The sequence below is a fragment of the Corticium candelabrum genome, chromosome 4, assembly GCF_963422355.1.
Source record: "Corticium candelabrum chromosome 4, ooCorCand1.1, whole genome shotgun sequence".
NCBI classification, from domain to species: Eukaryota; Metazoa; Porifera; class Homoscleromorpha; order Homosclerophorida; family Plakinidae; genus Corticium; species Corticium candelabrum.
The window spans coordinates 6,496,088-6,517,118 of NC_085088.1; the positions used below are offsets into that span (position 1 = coordinate 6,496,088).

The window sequence follows — 21,031 nt, forward strand, 5'->3', positions numbered from 1 at the left end:
CCACCTAGCGACAACACGCAGCACACGATGCGCCAAGCAAACAGTCAACACCGCACTGACACCTCCACGTGCACAAGCGTCAACCGGATTGCTGTGGCTGGAAAGCATGTGACGCTATCTGCGGTCACGTGCAGCTAGTCGCCAAATATTTGCTAATGAGTGGTTAGTGCTATATATGTAGTCCCGGGGGACTATGTACATGCTTGTTTCGTCACAGTTTGCGCGACGGCAGTATGGCTTTGATGGAGCCGCTTCTCCGCGTCGTTCAAGGCTGTTTTCAAGCCCTAGCGCTTTCTCTACTGGGCTCCGCACTAAGAGGTAGTAGATTTGTTGCGTCGCTTGTACGCGCAACACCCGCACACATCGGGTGGTAATTCTAGAGCTAAATTAGATTGTTGACAGTCTTCCTTGCGTATCAACCGATTCGTCATTTCTTTTCTCTTGTCAGGAGAGACGCTATTTGTAGGCGTTTTGCTACTGAAGCAGTTTGGAGCATATTCTGCGGAAACTGCATACACAGAAACAGAACTTGGTCAACACATATTTACCATTTGCAAGGAAAATGAAAGTCTGCGCTTCAATGTATCCGCATGTATGACGTGGACAACGTCAGAATATTCTGTGGCCAACGTTCCACAGGAGCGTTCGCAGTGGAAATTTCACGGGCTGAAATATTTTATGCTTCTTGCTCAGACAGTCAGTTTCATCATCTATTTCTCTGTCTGTGGTACGTTGCAGATTTACTATTACATCAATCGAAGAGACAGAAGTGGAGAATGGAAATGCCAACCGGGCAAATTTCTGACACCATCGAAAGAGGTCCATGAGATCTTGATAGGCTCATTCAATACATTCACAGCCAACTGTAGTTCTGCCGTCCTGACTTGTTACCTATACAATGGCGGAGAGACAATGTTATATTTCAATGTCAGTGACTATGGTTGGCTGTACTTCATAATCTCCCTTCCACTGCTGTTCTTATATGAAGAAGCTGCTGCATACTACCTCCACCGTCTGATGCACAGACCATTCTTGTACAAACATCTTCACAAATGGCACCATCACTACACCATTCCAACAGCGTTCTCAGCGACAGCTTTTCACCCCATCGAGTGGTGGTGTTTCCAAACAGTGCACTTTTTGCCTGCCTTTGTTTGGCCACTTCATGGACTTGTGTTTGTCACTGTTCTTCTATATAACTACTATTATGGTCTGATTGACCACTCAGGAGTTTACATTGAGTCAGTGTTTCCCTGGCAGCAACCAAGTCTATTTCATGATTACCACCACAAGTGAGTCATTGCTACATTCCAAACTCATTACGTTTGTGACCATTTTCTGTGCTCTACAACATAGATATTCATCTTGCAATTATGGGCTCAATACCAGACTGTTTGATACATTACATGGGACTTTGCGAAAAATACATGTTTGGAGATCATCAAAGAGTGCCAACTCCTGTGATCAGCCAAGTTGAAGCATTATCTGTAAATCTGATATATTAAAGAAGAGCATCATACCTGTTTAAATTAAGGTGACATTATATGTTGCATGCACTCGAATATGCATTCACTGTTATTTGGTAAATTCTGATAGTTCTTCAGTAGTAGTCTGATTAATTAAGCTGGCAGTATCAATGATATATATGAGTATTGACTATCACATTATTTTGGAGTTCATGATGTCAACAGTGTAGATGAACTGCTGTAATGAAATTACCAGTAGAAAACTTTGTTTGGGGTGAGAATTCTTTCAGAAATCTGTTTAATACGCCGGTCACACACATGCACACGTGCGCACACACACACACACACACACACACACACACACACACACACACACACACACACACACACAACATGCACACATAATGGATAGGGCTAGTGTAGGGATCAGACCAATGAAACTAAGCTTGGCATGCCACCAATATGATTGCAACTACCAGTAACTATGTGCTCTTGCTTAGTGGCTATGTAGGCAGTAGCGAGCATCAGTCTCAGCATTATTACTGTAGAATCAAGACTACCAGAGTAGAGACCAGACCCATGGTGGTCTAGAATTAATGCCATAGCTGCAAAACATATCCACAAAGCAAAGTGATAATATCGTATTTATATGGTAAGTCAAGGAAAGTCAACTTTATAGATTTGGACTACAGCTTTCAATTCAAAGACTGGATTACGTGAAACCTTTGGTATCAGACAAGCTGATCCAGTTTAGTGCAAACACAAATGAGCATGTAAGTACAATGGCTGCAGCACCCCATTGTGGTACCTCTGCAGTAGAGGTACTCAAAGGGAATGGCTGGAGGTGCCAACCAGTGTACTTGTCAGAACTGGTTTGTGGTAGGTCTTGGGCAATACTTTGCTTTGTGCTTCTGAAATCAACCTTGTAAGAACTACACCACAATGCCATTGTTATTGTCATTTATCGTTTCCAAGCTGTTGCTCATTCTTGGTAATATGCCAATCACCATCCAGAGATGGCTCTCACCTCACATATACCTGTTTTACCTCTGACATATCATACTCATATTGAAACATGAAATACTAAATGTACCTAGTCACTTGCAGAGAAGTCAGATGCCTGGTGCCTATCTTTGTAGCCTGGGGCAACATTTATCGAGGCAGATGAACAATAGAATCACATCAGTCTAAAGTGTCATCAAACGTTGAACACTACACTAACAGCTACCAGGTAAATCCAAGAATAATTAAGGCCACCTACATGGTCACAAAGAGACACTACTGTAATTACTAGGCCGAAATCCTTAATTTGTTCAATTACTTACAGCATTTGCCTCCAACAGACTAAAATGAACAAGGCCAGGCTACCCAATGGAAGACCAAAACCCAACACTAAATTTAGTTGTAAGACATAAATTTCGAATAAAAGATTGAGTGAGGTCTCCAGAAAAAATTGAATCAACCTGTGAGCATGAACTGAACGTGTTTACCTGTGCACTGCACGAACAAGCAACTGAGAATTTAGTCACACAAAATCACTCTGGAGTCAACTGTATATGTGTACTAAAAAAGATAATTGGTTCAAACACGTACCAGTTACATACTACAGCAAAGATAGCAACCTTTGCTGTTGCAGTTTATGTCTCACTGTATAATATCTTTCCCCTTACATGTGAACATATAAGACTCAGAGTCTACTACACAAAGTTACAACTATCATCATCAAAACAACCCCTTGATCTCCTCTGTCTCTGAGTCAATGTCAATGTCAAAGAAGCATGGACGAGTTGGTAGACCAGGCATTGTACTCATCTGAACACAAGACCCAAATAGCCATATTTATATCAAACTATTACTATTAATTAAGTAGTGAATTAACCAAACTGACGTCCTTTGTACCTAGTTGACAACCTATTCAAATACATTGACAAGTAATCATACCAAACTTACCTCTCCTAACAGTGGATATAGAAATCCAGCACCAACACTTGCTCTAATGTCTCTGATAGGGACAATGAATCCGATGGGTCGACCTTTTAGTTCAGGATTATGTGACAAGGACAAGTGAGTCTTGGCCATACAAATAGGAAGAGCACCAAATCCCTACCAGCAAATAATGTTATTGAATCAGACAGCAAGTTCTATAATATGACCGAACTACAAGTAAACACTAGTAAACCAAAACGACCTAATATGAGTACAGCACCTGCTTTGTGTAAAGTTCTATTTTCTGTCGAGCCTCTGGCAAGATTTCAATGCCGACTGCTCCATAGACTTTACGACAAATCAGTTCAATCTTCTCTTCTATAGACAACTGAGACAAAAAAACAGTTAATGGCAAACTGCAACTATACATATATATATATATATATGTCATACTTATATTTACAAAGGTTTGGGTACAGCAATATACTATCAAGCAGTTGCCATAATTTTCCAGTTTTCAGTGTTCTTGGAAATCAAGTAAGACGATTTGGTTACCTACACTGTAACTTGTAGTAAAAATCTGTTAAAAGATCATACTGTAAACATTAGGTACTCTTACTATTGGAAGTGCATATTGTGGAATCAATCTACAAACCATGACTACTGATGAGTAACATACATATGTAACAGACTTCAAATGCTATCAATAGACTGTTTAAAAACTAAAATGATGGTGTAAGACAGCCCAGACACAAGTAAAGTTCCATTGAAATTGCCAACTGTGTACCAATTTTGAAATCTCCATCCACTTTCAAAACTGCATGGCATGCATACACATTTTCAGAATCAGCTGTGAGCTTTGAACTAGCACAGTATGCATGTGTATTCCTTAATTAAATCAGTCATGCAACTAAGATATCACAAAATTGTAGTACGGGGTACTTATCAAAATTGTGCAGCAGGTCTATGCCATTTCTAAACTGTGCAAATATTCTGTGTGCAACTTTTAAATTGTGCAAAATATCCAAGCAGTTTCATAATTATGTAAATTCAAGTAAGCAATTTTAAAATTTTGCAAAATTTCAAATTGTACAAACATATATAAATAAATGGTAATCTGCTAACCTTGAGCTCATAAAGAAACTTGAAATCTTTTGTCTCCTGGCAAGCAGCATCCACAGCTAGTGCCAATTTTTCTGCTCCCTCTCCACCCCTTGCCCAATGGTTACAAATAACAGCATCAAAAGCCCCAGCTTCACGAGCCAAATGTCGAACTATATCTAATTCACGATCTGAATCAGTACTAAAAATAGAGACATTGCTGTCACTTATAAATCATCACAGAAAACACATCTATGAACCCTTAAGCTAAAGATATCGCAGATTTTCAGCAACTACCCAAACACAGCATGCAGCCAAGCTATCTGTGACTGCTACCCAGTAAAACCACATGTATAAAACTATGAGCCTATACTTGCAGTTCAAACATGAGGAAACATAGAATTTCCTAGACAACTGCCTTTTCGATAGTCATAGTTAAACACAGCACATCTCAATTGACTGTTGGAATCTATTTGACAATGTTCCTTTAACTTACATATTACTATTACTATTGCTTAGGCCACATCAAAAATTGTGTGTTTAGCGTTGTTTGCTACAAAATTATTAGAGTTGGTCAGTTGTTGAAATACTATTTTACTAAATTAGTTCACACTTTACCGTGTAGGATATCACAAGCAGAATACAAAAGCAATTTTGCACAAGGACTGCAAATAATAAAAACAAAGTACACAAAAAAGACAAATTGTAACTTGTAACCATTCAATGGACACCTGGAACAACAAATTACATACTGATAAAGAAGATGCCCTGTCACTGTTCAGCACTCCAAGCAAATGGCAGCAATTTACCTCAATATACGTAGCCAGAACAACCAGACACAAAAACATCTGTGCTGCAACACAGGTGCTGCAAAACACAAGCCATGCAGTGCAATGCAAGCTTATGATTAAGCAGCACTGGGCATGACCTAATAAAACTATTTAAATCGTTTCTATGTTTAGGGTCAGTGAGTACACAATGTCATGTACTCTGCAATTTTCTAAGTTTGAAGCCCGGGTTAACTGCCAAGTTATGCACTGCAGATGTGCCATACCTTAATTTTTAATTCTAAATTTAAAAGGTAATGCCACTTAAACAAAAATCAAGTCCAAAACCCAGAATTTTTAAAGATGTCCTAAAATTTATAAAATTTAAACTACAATACAATGCTGACCAGCTACAAACACTGCAATAACTCATGACCTTCTCTGAGGAGCTTTCAGCCATTAGCATCATTAAAGTCAGCAGCTACAAAAACTATAACTGACGAATAACATACTCAGATTAAAAAATACACCCCAGCTGCACTCTCACTAAAACGAATTATGTAGCCTACCAAAGACTACTTACTAACTTGTTACATTAATCGATAGTGTTCACATTATAGTTCTTAAAGCTGACTTATGTGCTACACAACCTTCTCTGAGGCCTTAAACATGACAACTTATTAGAAGTTTTAGACAAAATTTTAGGGTCAGGAGTTGCTGTTGGCAATAACGAGGCACCTGCTATTTTCAGCAACCTCCTTTTCAACCATAACTATCAATGGCCTTGATCCAATCTGACTTACTGAAGTCCAAGCTAAGGCACAATGTGAAGTGCCTTAGCTTAATTAATAAAAGAGAATGAAGAAAACTTAACTCTGTGTGAATGTCAACAAAAGTTAAATTCCACTTAGTGTAAGTGGGAGTAATAGGGAGACTTTAGCAATTTGTTTGAATGCAGCACAAGACATAACACTACAGCAAAAAATTTCTGCAGCAAGGTCTACTTGTGTTCAAACCTAATGTTGCAAAATACAAGGTTTCAAAAGTGTGGCCCTCTCCATAAACAACAGTAGAACTTCAGCTTCCTTGTAACATTGACAACATGCTTCTACACCTTGTCATCCAATTGCTGTTGCTTACCAAGTAAACCAAGCAATGATACATTTGTTCTAAATGCATATCTGTTATTACAATTTTGACAGAATTTCAAAGATGAACTCTTGGATCAAACTGACAGCTATGTCCAGGTTCTATTAACAACTCTATCATATTAATTTTTCCTCAGCTGTAACCTAATTCAGTCATTTGTAACATACTTACTGAAATTTGTTGATAGCCACCACCACTGGTAATCCATACTCTCTAGCATTCTCTATGTGTTTAGTGAGATTGACACAGCCCTTTTCTACCAGCTCAATATTTTCCTCTGTATATTCAGATGCTAATGGTTGACCAGCAGTTACCTGTAACAAAGTAGTTGTATAGCCCACGGAATACCAAAGAAGACTATATGAAACAATAAACAATATTACAGAAATAAGTATCACATAAAGTACTGTCACAAGATTTGTTATAAGTACTTAACTTCAAAAAGTACTTACACTGTTTTGAGTCTTGCAGCAATCAACGAGTCACAAAACACAAACAAAATTGTTAAGCTAAATCTCTTCACCTCTGTGCTATTACAAGTTGTATATAATGCTACCGAAACAATCAAGATCTACCTAAATTGTATTATAAAAAAACTATACAAACAATAGCTAGCACAGTAATACAAAAGCAATGCCATACCATTGTACTGCTTCAACACCTGCTGCTGTTGTGTAGTCAATTAAATTCTTAACCCGGTAACCCAAAAAATGTTAACTTAAGATTTTAACTTAGCGGTCCAATATTACAAAAAACACTGTCAACAAACTACATAATTTACTTAGATTTACTTTTGGTCCACCGCCATGCATCTTAAGAGCTCTCACAGTAGCAACCAACACCGAGCAGTCTGGAACAAGACCTGCACCAAAGAAAACAAAGGTAAGATGCAAGATCCAACAACAGTACTGCCTAACAACCGCATCATATGGTGCTGTGCAACCAGTCAAAAAGCTGCCTTAAAATTTTAAGTATGCCAAACAAATTTCATTTTGTTAAAACGCATTCTTTGAAATTATATAAATATATATATTTCTGTACCTAATTTTAAAAACACTAGCTACAGCCCAGTGACTTCTTTAAATGAGTCTCCTGTTAGCGTATTAGCAATCAACTACTAGCATCTGACTGAATGGATGAAAGTGGTCGAGATAGCAGATGAAGCACTATTGTTGTCTGTTCTCCAGGCCGTCACCACCCTACCTACTGCAATTGCTTAATTATTACCCCAGGGCTCAAGTAAGCCCCAGCCTTGACTTTGGCCAAGGCTCTAAGGTTTTCACACCTCTTGCTTACAACAGTAACTGTCAGCTAGATTTGCACGTGTAAATGCTAATATTCTTCAACTTACTCATGCCTGATGACCATGTGTTAAAAGCTGTGATTACTCAGATACCGTATAAAAAAGATCAGTTTTCTATACTAGTTTGGTAGTGGTAGTTGTTTGAAACTCTACTAAAAACTGTCTAAGTTAATTAATCAATCACTTTCCCATCCCATACTTGACCTTTGACTCTGGCCAACCATGGAGTGGGGTAATATTCAAGCAAGTACGTATACCTACAGTAGAACCTCAATTATCTAAATGTGCAGACTGAAATCACGTGGCTTGTGGCACTGCGCATGGTGTCCTGCTGTATGTTGTCCTGATGCTCCACCAGCTGGGTCTGTATAGATCACTTGCATAAGTAAAAGAGATGTACAGTACATCATTTCAATCAGGATGGCTACATGAAAGCTTGTCAGTCAAAGATAACTTTTATGTTTCTCTTCATAATTATATTGTAGTGTAAAAATTGTTGTATTTGATTATACATACATTTCGATGTTACGAACACATAAATCCCCAATTAGTTCGGATAATAAACGTTCTACTCTACAACCAAGAGTACCTTCTTCCAGTTGCTCCATCGGCTTAATTAACACTAAAATGTTCTAAGCAAACAAGGATACATGTACTACATGAACCATTTTTTGATCAAGCTGGTCCACGCAAACAAACAAGCTGTTATGAATTTGTTGGCAAGTAATGACCCGAGCACTTGCAATGCGTAATCACATGCAGTATGTGTTTGCTACTGACTAACAATTAGTGTCTTCACACACACCCTGCTTCATTAAAAAGCTTAGCAAATGCCATAACAGGTTAAATTTACAAAAAACCAGGTGTCAAGTTTCTGCAATAGCAATGTCAGCCAAGCAAGGAACAGCCAGTTATATTATATTTTATTTACATTATACTTCTTGTTGCATTCAGAAACCTGGTGAGTTTAGTAAGCCTTAGCATCAGTACAAGCCCTGACTGATTACCACAACAATCTTCCCAGAATGCTTTGTACCTGCTGCTTCGAAGTAGTTACCGGCATGTGGCCCTTACCCAATGAGTGCTCTCGTACACCATGCAATACTATCCATATTCGGCCCAGTGACCGCATTGTTATTGCACACATATAGTAAATATTGCACACATACTGTAGTTATTGCATACGTACAGTAGTTATTGCACACATATTACAGTTATTGCTCACTCCCACACTTATAGCATGCTCGCACTGCATGCATGGGACTGATCGTAATATTAATATTGAAACCTCAACACCTCCACAAACAAGCAAGGAATCTTATGCAAGCCGCAACAATTTCACAAACAAGCCAACACTTCAAATGAAAAGGAGAAATATTGTCCCAGTCAGTCAAGTGCAGCAGACAGAAGTGAGCCACCTCTGACTAAATAATTAAACTGTCGCAAAACTAGGAAAAGTTGACTACATGCAGGCTACTTGATACTGCGTAGGGGTCACGTGTTGCTAACTAAGTCAGCTATCACCCTTGTTCCAGAGCAATATCATATCTTGCCCTCTCACCATTTTTCACACTCACCTGCGACTCGTGCAATAAACAGTGCTCAAGCAATAAATGATATTGCTCTGGAACGAGCGTGATAACTAACACACTCAGTAAACTAAACCCCTTGTAGTGCAGACATTCAATCTTCTAAATAAAAATACTGTTGTCAATTCTACTGCTGATAATTTAGCTTACAAATCTTACCACTGTTTCGACACTTAATATTACAGAACTTCTCCATTCCAATATCAGCTCCAAAGCCAGCTTCTGTCACTGAAGAACAAACACAACAAACAACACTAAACCATTTCTTTGATGTACCCGTGCAGCAATGACTTACCGACAAATCCACTCTTTCCAACAAGTTTTAAAGCAATCTTGTCAGCCAAGATAGAAGAATTACCATGGGCAATGTTAGCAAAAGGACCGGCATGCACAAAAACAGGAGTTCCCTGTGAACAAGAAAACCTACCAATACTCTGGCTATGAATCATGGTTGAACTATTATATATATTATCATTAACTTTTCTACTTGTTTTTGACATCTTACTATACACTTCCCTTGTCACAATTCAACATTTTACCTCTGTTTATCAATTTCACATGTTGTTTCACTAACCCAAACTGAAAATCTTATTCAACAAAATTATGTCATTATGTTGTGATTAAGCACTCTAGTATTAAAACTCTAAATACATGTCAACATTTTCAACTTAATTAAACAAACTGAAACAATTCTTAGACACGGTAATGAAGTGTGACTAGGCAACTCATTTAAAGACTTGCTACAGATAATAGGTGCTTCAATTGCTGCAGCATCAATAGTCTAACAAGTACAAGTCCACAAGTTCAAAAGTCTTCTCACCCTACCCTAGATAGACAAACCATGACAGATTTGTAGGATGTCATAAAAACTTTCGTGACCACCAGCTGTTGTGCCTACAACACCAGTTAAAAGAATTTATAACTAATGTCCTCACGTCGATGAGGAGGATCATCTCCAATGAAACAAGACAAAACAAAAAAAATCAACTCTAAACCTCTATTTCATGAGTTCTGTACTAGAAAACGTGTCTTTTTTCAAAACAGTGACCAACCAGCCCCAAAACTGAAGCTGTCAGCATGTGAAATAACCAGTCAAGTTAAAAACCTTATGCAATATAGTTTAACTGCTCTCGTCAAAGTGACACTATTAGAAAGCAACTCATGTGATGTAGTTATTTCTAATAACTCCAGAAAAAGTACATCAAAAAAAAAGAATTGAAATTTAAAGCCTCTACGAAACTATCTAATCAATTGTAGATGAAGCCTCATAACTATCTAAAAATCTGTATTCACTGTACTCATTAATTAATTAATTAATTAACTAAATTTACCTGTTAATTTAACATAACATTATCTAATTCACAAACACGTTCAATACTCATGAAGTTCAGTTATACTGGCCTACTGTAAGTTGTGCAAACTAACTTTTACTGATGTACACGTAACCACATGGAACATCTCACTAAGGACATTTGATTTCAATCACACCTGCTGGTGGGAATTAACTACACTGTAAAACTTAGCATCCATATATGTATGCCTTCATTCAAAACAAAAGAGTTTTAACTAAATCAAGACCAAACAGTCCAACAGTAATAAATACATCAAAAATAATTAAGACCTCTAATTTTGGCATCTTCTAGAATGAAACTAAAATTTAGACACACTTCAATTAGAGCAATTACACTATGAATATCGACGACCCCTAATATGTACTTTTCATCAATTAATAACAGTTAAACTAACACAAATAGACAGAAGCTTGTATACATGTAGCTCCATCCTAACAATATTTTACATGACAACTAATTAACTATTACAATTATGAATTCTAGTAATGTTCACCTCTAGTGTTTGCATGAGATTGGGTCGAATAGCATCTTTCATTAAAACAGCTAGAGCTCCCGAGACTCCAATATCATCAGCAGTCACTGGATCTCCACTGTGGCTACTTCCAATAACCATACAACTCAACCTATAAACAAAAAACCCAAAATGTGAAGTTTGAAATTGCTAATACTGGACAAATTATCACTGAATGAACAAGAATAACTCTATCCACAAGCATTAACAGGTAATTCACACAGGACATTACTGAAGATGCTCTGATTCATATTGCTTTGTAGTGGATACTGTATATGTATTGTGTAGTCCATAGGGTGATAATGAATTAAAATACCAATTGTTAAGTGAGTGTACTACGACAGTTTGCTGGCTCCAAACAGATTTCAGCAAAAAGCAGAATGCAACAAATCCTCATCAACAACAGTCCTCATGCTAATCACAGAAATTAATGACAGTCTCCCTCCCTCCCTCTCTCCCTCCCTTCCTTTCCCCTCACTCTACATCCCTTCATCCCCATCCCTTTTCTCTGTCCCTCTTCCTCCCCCTTCCTTCCTTCAAAAGTTCTTACCTCTCTTCAACCTCTCTCCTTCCTCACTCCTTCCTAAAACTGCCTGTCCAATGTCAGCCTTTACTATTAGTCTGCCTTAATCGTTCTGATCAAAATAAAATAATGGAATTAGTAGTGCAGAAGAGATTCCATTGTGCTTAATAAAGTGGATCTCCTCATGCCTATAGGAGACCCACACACTACAATTCTTCAGCCTCCCCTGTGGCACATATTAATTGGAGAATGTGGCACATATTGATTGGAGAACTGCCTTGGACTGCCAATGTCTCATGTGATAAGGAATGCCTTTACAATCTGTCCATCAGGTGTGACCTCTTCCGCCATCCACAGCCATTGAGAATTCATCTGGTTAGGAGCCTCTTCCATCTGTTTTAATTTGCTGTGGGGACTTGCATAATCGTGATCTAGGGGATAAGCGGGTACTCCACCTTGCCTACGGGTGTCCTGCAGGCTAGCAGAAGGAAGGAGACATTTTACCTCTCCTGTTGGTAGTGGTTATTCAGTACCCGGTAACCCCATTACCCATTTTGCCTATACCACATTCACACTAGCAACTTCAGAACTGAACCAAACCAGCTAAATTTTCTTTAAGATTGATGTTAGTTTGTACTCTGTTGATAAACATCTCGTTTTGATGCTGCATTTGGCCATCTAGATCAATTTCTACTTTACCAGGCACATTTTGGAAGTCTCTAATGTGAAAGTGGTATTCGCCACAATCATGATGGCTTTACAAAAACTAATTCTGTGTTATATTATCTATTGTACAATGATAAACAAACCTTTTTTTCATATCTTCTAAGCCAGTTGTAAGAGCTAAAATGGCCATAATTTCACTAGCAACTGCGATATCAAATTGAGTCTAAACAAACAAACAAAAGGCAAATTAAACATACTCACTGGCTCTTTATTCAAAACGTGTACACAAATGCTTCCAAACAAGAAAACAAATCAATCAATAACATCACAACTGAAATGTCACATCTTGTAACTAATTTTTATCTTTAGCACATGCACAAAGCCTTTCTACTAGTTTAATAGTAGACTACAGAATGTCTTCACCTTGTCAGCAAACTCCACAGTTTACTACAATGAATGTAACCAGATTAAATTCCCATCTGAGAAAATTGCAGTCATGTCTTGTCTTTAATATCAAGCAAATTCACTTTGGTCCTGCTACCACAAAACCTTTAATGGGGTGTTAAAAAGTCCAAAAATTGCTGTTGAAGTTGTGCTTTAGGTGTCCAACACACTTAAAAGGTGCAAATGAGACAGAATATCTAATAAAGTCCAAACTTTGGCAATTTCAGCATTGAGAAGTAGATAAAAGTTATTGCACATTCTGCAATAGGCACCACATGCTACAATGATAAGCCCATCCTTCTGCTCTTGATTGAAAATCAACACTCAGATTAAAGCCATGTCCACACTAGACCAAAAACTGATCCAAATCAAATCCAGATCCTCACGGTCATGATCGGATTGCGATCAGATCTGGAGTGCAAGCGTCCACACTGCAACTAGCCTCGTCCCCAAGCATTTGCCTCGCTCCTCCGTGTTGCACTCGCGTGTACATGACTAGGCTGGCATCACAGCCTCACTCATCATGTACACACGAGCACTGCAAGGAGGAGCGAGTCGAATGCCTAGGAATGAGGCTACTTTGGAACGTTATCCCCTACCTATCGCCTATCACGTGATGCGTGTATTAGAAACTGGTGGATGTGTTCTTTTGTGTATATGGAAAGCCTACTTACAAGTCCAGCTAGCTCTGCACCTTTCTTGTGCCCAAATAGACACAAGAGCGGTTGCCTCTTCAGTTTTCCAACCAGACACGATTCTGAGTCTGCTCCCATGACTTGGATATAACACACGTGAAAGAAAATCCCCACACGAGATACCGAATTGAATTAAACGAATCTGGATCAATTATCTATCTGGATCAAAAAACCACCTCTGGATGTGGATCAACACTGATCGTGATCGGATCTGGATTGGTTAAAAGTGGACCAGGTGCGGACGTGACAGATCACGATCAGAGAGCAATCAAATCCTGATCCAGTGACTACTGTAGACAGGCCTTACACCACATATTTTTGCTGTTCTACATTTGTTTGCAAAAGTGTGATACACCTAAGCTGTCTTCTCTTTCAACATCTTTCACTCGTCAGCCTTCCTCCACCGAGAGGTGATGATGATGTACATTATGATCACATCAATCATCTAAACGTGATTGTGCCTTCCTGTCTCTTCATGACTGATGCCTAAACTGCTGAAATGGTCTTCATGAAAAGTGGTATGATACTCCACCTTAGTCAGACCTGTCAAGTTCTTGAGTAGGAGCTCATCCCATACTTCACTGTAGTTTCTGCCCAGCAATAAAAGGGGCCGTACTTCACTGAGTAAAAGTAGCACAAGACTATAGATTAGAAGTGCCCACTTGTACCACCATTGGTGAGTGTGTGCACTGCCCTTTACTGTCTCCTCCACCCAGACACAGTTCGCACACCTGTGATAATGGCTCCTTAGTTTACTACTCAAACTTTCAGTTTCTAGTTTAACCACAACACAATCCTGCAGAAAGAAATTATCCAATCTTACAATTATTATGCAATCTTATAATTCACATCCAATCTTACAATTATTGACTACACCTGAATGCTACCCTTGCATCTAAATATTTAGCACCACTAGTGACTACCTACTATTATAGACCATAAATGTAAAGTAGACCTACCTTCCTTGTCTTCCCTTTCTCAGCAGGTCCTTCCCCAATTGTAATCTTTCTCAAAAATCTATCATTTGTATCTACCACTAAACAAATTGGAACAATTGATACATATCTGATAAAAACCATACTGTACAACTGGACGTCATCATCACCTCTCTGCCAAGTAATAGACTGTGGGTCAATGTTGAGTCTAGAAAAGCTGGCAATTTCGTCTTCTGTCAAATCATTTGGATCAATTTTGTTGATGCCAAGTTTCTTATAGAAACAAAGATTCCATTAGTACAGCATAAGTATGCAACAAATTTAAGGACATTGCATATTCTGACTTTTAGAAATACCAAAAACAAATAAAAAAATCCTGTAACTACTCTTGTGCTCTAGAAAGCTTTGTGCACCAACCTTTCATTGCATTTGTCAGTCTTCCAAACAGAGTAACACAAATAAAGCACACAAAACTTGCTACTCTTGGTGTGTTAAGTTCAGGTATATCTGAATGATACGCTAACACAGGACCCCCTAAAGTGATGGCATCTGTTTCAACATTGTCTGTGGCACTGACTGAACTATAATGAGTATGTAAACTATTTCAAATTTCTATGACAAATAGATGAGAGGTTATATAAGCACATTGTACTGCATCCTTTATTACTCTTTCATTAATATCCCTCCTGATGTTACTTACCCCTTCTGCTCAATTCAATGCTAAGTAGTAACATCTGCAACTTGCAATGGAGAAACTATACTAAAACTATGGCAGTAGTTTGTAAGGTTAAACCTTGCTGCTACTATAAAAAGTTACTCACCTGTAGTTTGTAAGATTAAACCTTGCTGCTACTACAAAAAGTTACTCACCTCTAGTCGTCTCAGTTGAATGTCAGAAAACTGTCTCTTTCCTCTAATAGTTGGAACGAGACGTCCATAAAGAGCCTTCACACACAGTCTTTAACCTTTTGAGTTACACAAATTGCTCTATACTTAACACCTTGTCTGATTGCGTTGACTCGTGAAACATTCTTGCATCAATTGCAGCAGCCAATAGGTTGTTAGCTGCTGTAATTGCATGGATATCACCAGTCAAATGAAGATTAAACTAACATTAGAACAGATTGTTTACCATAAAACCAATCAGCCTAATAACTTGCGCCATTAGCAAACCTCATCCATAGGAATAACTTGAGAATACCCTCCACCAGCAGCTCCGCCTGAGACAGCAGAAACATGTAAATGACAATACCCACAATGAAGACAAGTTTACAAGCTGCCTACAGCATTACTCAATTCCATGCATGCATATGGTGACAACTGCTTCGTCTCACTTGACATTTCACAAAACTTTACCTTTTATTCCAAACGTTGGTCCTTGTGATGGTTGCCTTACACAAGCAAATACATTTCTGTTTAGTCTGGTACCCAACGCTTGACATAGTCCAATTGTTGTTGTACTCTTTCCTTCACCAAGAGGAGTAGGAGTTATACTACACAACAAAAGAATAATTCCATGACAAGTTATCATACATTTATGATTATTAAAAAACAAATGTATACCCTGACACAACAATGTACTTTCCATTTGGTTTATCTTGCAAACGAGTGAGAACATAAGTCGACACTTTTGCTTTCTTCTTGCCATAAAAGTCAACCTGGACAAAACCAATGCATAGATACCAACAAGATGCAATAGTGCATGACAAGTCCAACAATAGTATTCAACTAAAAAGCAAGAGCAAAATCAAGTTGAACATAGACAAAGCCAAAGAGCTGACTAGTCAAACACAAAGGGAGACACAAAAGAAACTTAATTGATGACAAGTACACAGGTACAAAAGAAACTAAACAAGCAAAAGCAACAAGCACATCAGTATGTACAATTAGAGAGCAACTAAGCACACACACACACACACACACACACACACACACACACACACACACACACACTCACACAGTCAGTGGCTAGTCTCACACACATGCACACACACACACACACACACTCACACAGTCAGTGGCTAGTCTCACACACATGCACACACACACACACACACACACACACACACACACACACACACTCACACAGTCAGCGGCTAGTCTCACACACATGCACACACACACACACACACACACACACACACACACACACACACACACACACATACACACACAAACACACACAACTACAAACTTCAGATGACAGAAGCTTCAACTCATTTGCAAGTTCAGCAATGTCTTTTGGAGTTTGACGAGATGCAATGTCAAGATCGCTAAAACAAGCAGCAAAGCCATCCAAAATGACAACAAGCATCTACTCATGAACTTTAGACTTTCTGCAATTACCTAGGTACAGGTTGTTTGTATTCCAGGGGCAAATATCGAATATTCCATTTAGTGTCCAGACTGTTTTGAAGATCTCTCCTGGCACACTCAAATGTGTTTCGTAACAACATTGCCACCGTCATTGGACCCACACCTACAGAAAATCCAACTTAGACAAACACTAGCTACAAGTATGCATATGTCATCAGCATCAAACAAAACTGACAATATAAACAAAACAGTACGCAATGAAACTTAATGCAACTTGCAGTTTCATTTCTCTAGTTTACACCAATAGTTCAGTTTATCACACCGAAATTCGTCATTCATAAAGAATATTCTCTTTTGACCCTAACAGGCACAACAAATACTGTGCTTGCTTGAGTAAGCCTTCCTATCCCCTCATCCCCAACGTTGCCCCATCATTACATCCCTGACTTTGGCCAAGTCTCTAAGATATTCACACAACTTTACTAATTGATACTGGTTCAAAGGCCTCCTGCTAAAATTAAAATCTACATATAAAATTAAATAATGATAAATCTGTTCAATTCCTTTACAAAGTACACCTCATAATAACCTTAATTAAATATCCTAAGCACCTCAAATTACAAAAGACAAATATCTGTTCCCATTTGCAAAAAAGAATATAGAATAGACAGGTTATCGCTATTCTTCAGAAGTCAAAGACATCAGTTAAACATCTATTTTGGTCCTATCTGTTTCATCCTACTCCAGAATGCCTCACTTGATGTTAAGAACTCATTCATATTATACAACAATACCTGCATTAAATGATTTTCTGCTAATACTATCATCCATTGTTATGACATGTAATTTTAATTGCATTGTTACAGCATTCGATCAAATTCTCACCCCCTGGAACTGGAGAAATCCATCCTGCAGACTCTTTTGCACTGAGAAAGTCAACATCTCCTACTAGGCGATATCCTTGCTTCTTTGATGTATCTGAATCAGAGACTAAGTGGACAGATGACCATTAGTAAATTGAAGGATATTCACCTTCTACTGAATTGATCCCACAATCAACAACAACGGCTCCTGGTTTTATCCAGTCACCCTAAAAGAAAATATTCATTTCATAAAAATTGTTTAACTTAATTAAGTGTACACTATTGGAGAAAACAAGTTTCTACCGTATTACCTCCTTTCAACGGCATGCCATTATAAGCGAGGTTTAGCAGAGACGCCAATCAGATAACCGTGCAACTATAACGGCATGCCGTTATAAGGCGAGGGTGCCGTTATTGATCAAGGTTAGTGAATATCAATCTGTCATAGCATGCTTTACACATGGCATCACAGGAAAACAGTCACGTGCTGATGCGGAGGAGGTAACGAAAAAGGAGAACAGTCAAACAGAAGAAACAGCAGTTGTCGAGGGTTGGAAAAGCTACACCGTGGAAAAGAAACTGTCAATGATAGCGAAGTGTGATAAGAATGGCAGCTACGTCGCCAAAACTGCCAGAGATTGCAACATCCCACGCGGATGCTTACAACAATGGTGTATTGTGCTAGGGTATGTATAATTCCCTCGGTTTTAACATCATGTTGGTATATCTCAAGGTATAACGGCAGTCTGCTAACCCTCACGTTGTAACGGCATGCCGTTGAAAGTGAGGTATACCATAAAGACTTAGAGTATTGTGTAATTTCTCAGCTATGAGCAATTAGAAATGTGACTTTGTAAAAGTCACAAGACTTGACTAGTAGTGCACTCAAACATATAGGGGTTAACTGACTTTCGGTCTGTGACTATGTCATATTGTGTGGATATGTGGATGCATGGCAGACCATGTCTGTGACTCTCAGGAATGTGCCACACCCTTAGTTTGGTCCAATCATGAAGCAGTATTTGCTATCGATCATACATGACAACAAGAGACAATGGCTAAACCGTCAATCAGATCTGCTAAATGTTCATGAAAGAGATTTTTACGAAAACGTATTCATGTTTGCGATTGCCAAGTATTGTAATATAAACAATAAAACTTACCAGTCTGCAACTGCTAATGCGAAATCAATTGCTTTCATAGCCTACAACGTTTATAAGCGAACCTAACATTGCATAGCCATCAGCGATATTTACGTCTTGTATGTAACAATTCTCATTATTTTGACGATTACAGAATACTTTAGCCTTGTTATGGACTTGTGGTAACATGAAACAACAGCCACTTAGTAATATTCTAGTACATTTTACAAGTAGCGTGCTTAAAAGGAAACTACCACCTAAATTCGTAATTCTTCACGACAATCCTATTGAGATTTATAGCCTGTTCACATGAGCCCTAATTCATAGCTGAGTCGAGCTGAGCCATGCCAGATAACTGAGCCAGCCCCGTTCACAAAGGTAGAGTATAAATGCAAGCTGTGCCGGCTAGGTGTTTCATGCAGGCTACAGCACTCATCGTGTGCTGAACGAGCTATCCTGTCATACACTACTGGTGTATTTTTTTCTGGTGCATCCTTCAATTTGAGCTTGAAATCAGTCGTTGTTCCAAAGACAGGTGAGGCAGACAGTCTCTCGCTCATTCCACGCCATTTTTATAGGTATTAAGCATGCACAACCTGCAACTCGGCTCACTTAATATTCACATGGCACATGAAGACGACGCCAGCATGGCAAGATTTGCTGGGCCAGGTCAGCACAACTCCGTCCATGCTCCACGACATTCTGAAACTGTCAACTTGCGCTGGCCGGGTTACAAGTGCTCACAAGAACGAGATATTGAAGTCCTGAGTAATCCATGATCAGACCCGATTAAGACACAAAAATGACTAAATGTATCACTTTGCAAAAATTAACTTAATCAGATCTGATGCATAAACTATGACATAAAGGACCAGCAAGACACGCCTACAAGAAATAACATAGCAATGATGCTCTGAATCCACACTATTCTCTTCATAACACTAGCAGAGTCAATATTGTGAAGCAACTATATCTACATCCTTCACAAAATATCAAATTTAAGGATGTTTATAGACTCCTAATAACAACAAAATGGCAAAATCACATTAAAAAGAGTTTTAGTGATCGTTTATATTTGCAACTCAGAACTGCAACACGTACCGGGAATTTTCAAAACAGCGCCCAAGGCAGCAATACGGAAAATGGGATATTTATGGAAGAAAATCCATTCTCAAAAGTGCCCAGGCGGTTCGTAGGAGACTCTGGAAATTGGCAGATTGACTTAAGCACCACAGAGTAGGCAAGTGTGAGGCGGGTGCCTGACATTTAATCGCCGGGCATTTAGTCGCAGAAGTTTAGTCACCAGTACACTTATTAGCCGCGGTGCAATTACTTTTTTTGTAGTTGTCAGGTGCTTATTACCGTCTGTTCTTCGCGTTGACGTAATCGCGTTAATTAATGGCTTCCGCTCATAGCACCTTTTAATTTGCATAGAACAAAGTCAATTATAGTCATAGTATAGTCAATTAAAAGCTCAGATTATGTGCTATTCCTCGGAGATACTGAAGGCTGGTATCAGTGGGAAATCGGTGCAAAATTGTCTCGATGCGCTGGTTGTGTGCAACAGTTGCCCGACGCGGCTGAGGTGGAAGTTGCCGGCAACCATTCCTTCAATGGCTGCATCGCGGCGCTGCTGCTCCAGTCTCAGTCCCTTGATAAATTTCCATATCGTGAGATGGTGCATGTTGAAGAAGTCACGAAGTCCACGATGCCAAGCCTCCGTAGTGTTGTTGGTTCGAGCCAGACCCTGGGATGTCCACTGGTAGGCGAACCAGAAAACCTGGTCAAAAAGAGGAGAGTACCGCTGACGGCGTCGACTGAGAGGACCGATGTATGTTTGCTCAAAGTAGCCAAGGAGGTGTCTGACCTAAAAATAATTTGAGTTTCAGACTTATCAGAGACAATGATTAGGATGAGCTTACGTTTTGCAGCTGCACCGCCGTCAAGCCTGGGAAGTTCTCCAACTCAGCAGCAGCAGTAGCATCGTAGTAGGCATCAATGTGCTGCACAGGAAGGAAGGCAACGGCCAGGAGTATTTTTGCTTTACGCATAAAATTCACGTCTTTCCTGTAGAGAGTGGCAAGGCCTAACTCCTGGATTTTCCTCCAGATAGACTGACCAAAACGAAAGAAGCAGGCAGCAGTGGAAACGTTCAGGAATGCAGTCGCCAGTGCATTTATCGCTGCTCTTTCAAAGTCTGTGATAATTAAAGTAGAGTTCAAGTTCGGCTGGAGACGCTTGACTTCAGTGAACACCCGGTTGTAAGTGTTCTCGGCTTTGTTT

The 21,031-nt window shown here is 39.0% G+C and overlaps 2 protein-coding genes across 2 annotated transcripts in view; one reads left to right on the top strand and one right to left on the bottom strand.

Annotated features, from left to right (window-relative positions):
• Positions 1–191: 191 nt before the first annotated feature.
• LOC134178684 (uncharacterized) lies at positions 192–1,772 on the top strand. The gene is made up of 3 exons (XM_062645567.1): positions 192–318; positions 449–1,292; positions 1,357–1,772. Exons 1-3 carry the CDS (start codon positions 234–236, stop codon positions 1,475–1,477), a joined length of 1,050 nt encoding a protein of 349 aa, XP_062501551.1. The 5' UTR covers positions 192–233; the 3' UTR covers positions 1,478–1,772.
• A 1,226-nt stretch (positions 1,773–2,998) lies between these two features.
• LOC134177895 (C-1-tetrahydrofolate synthase, cytoplasmic-like) overlaps positions 2,999–21,031 on the bottom strand; it is a 36,091-nt gene continuing 18,058 nt past the window's right edge. Inside the window, exons 9-29 of the mRNA XM_062644668.1 lie at positions 17,776–17,833; positions 17,629–17,721; positions 16,774–16,906; positions 16,622–16,700; positions 15,991–16,085; positions 15,784–15,920; positions 15,601–15,647; positions 15,428–15,535; positions 15,298–15,372; positions 14,598–14,700; positions 14,452–14,528; positions 12,497–12,576; positions 11,147–11,276; positions 9,597–9,708; positions 9,461–9,529; positions 7,201–7,271; positions 6,581–6,723; positions 4,518–4,695; positions 3,673–3,780; positions 3,417–3,569; positions 2,999–3,278 (exon numbers count right to left, since the gene is read on the bottom strand). Coding sequence (XP_062500652.1) covers positions 3,189–3,278; positions 3,417–3,569; positions 3,673–3,780; positions 4,518–4,695; positions 6,581–6,723; positions 7,201–7,271; positions 9,461–9,529; positions 9,597–9,708; positions 11,147–11,276; positions 12,497–12,576; positions 14,452–14,528; positions 14,598–14,700; positions 15,298–15,372; positions 15,428–15,535; positions 15,601–15,647; positions 15,784–15,920; positions 15,991–16,085; positions 16,622–16,700; positions 16,774–16,906; positions 17,629–17,721; positions 17,776–17,833 — 2,139 coding nt within the window. The 3' untranslated portion in view covers positions 2,999–3,188. The remainder of the gene's footprint in view (positions 3,279–3,416; positions 3,570–3,672; positions 3,781–4,517; positions 4,696–6,580; positions 6,724–7,200; positions 7,272–9,460; positions 9,530–9,596; positions 9,709–11,146; positions 11,277–12,496; positions 12,577–14,451; positions 14,529–14,597; positions 14,701–15,297; positions 15,373–15,427; positions 15,536–15,600; positions 15,648–15,783; positions 15,921–15,990; positions 16,086–16,621; positions 16,701–16,773; positions 16,907–17,628; positions 17,722–17,775; positions 17,834–21,031) is intronic.

What these genes read in the sequence shown, in the direction of transcription:
- LOC134178684 (XM_062645567.1), top strand. Translation starts at nt 234, where the DNA reads ATGGCTTTGATGGAGCCGCTTCTCCGCGTCGTTCAAGGCTGTTTTCAA. An exon ending in ACTGGGCTCCGCACTAAGAG is followed by an intron (nt 319 to 448) that starts GTAGTAGATTTG and finishes TTCTCTTGTCAG; the next exon opens with GAGAGACGCTATTTGTAGGC. An exon ending in TTTCATGATTACCACCACAA is followed by an intron (nt 1,293 to 1,356) that starts GTGAGTCATTGC and finishes TCTACAACATAG; the next exon opens with ATATTCATCTTGCAATTATG.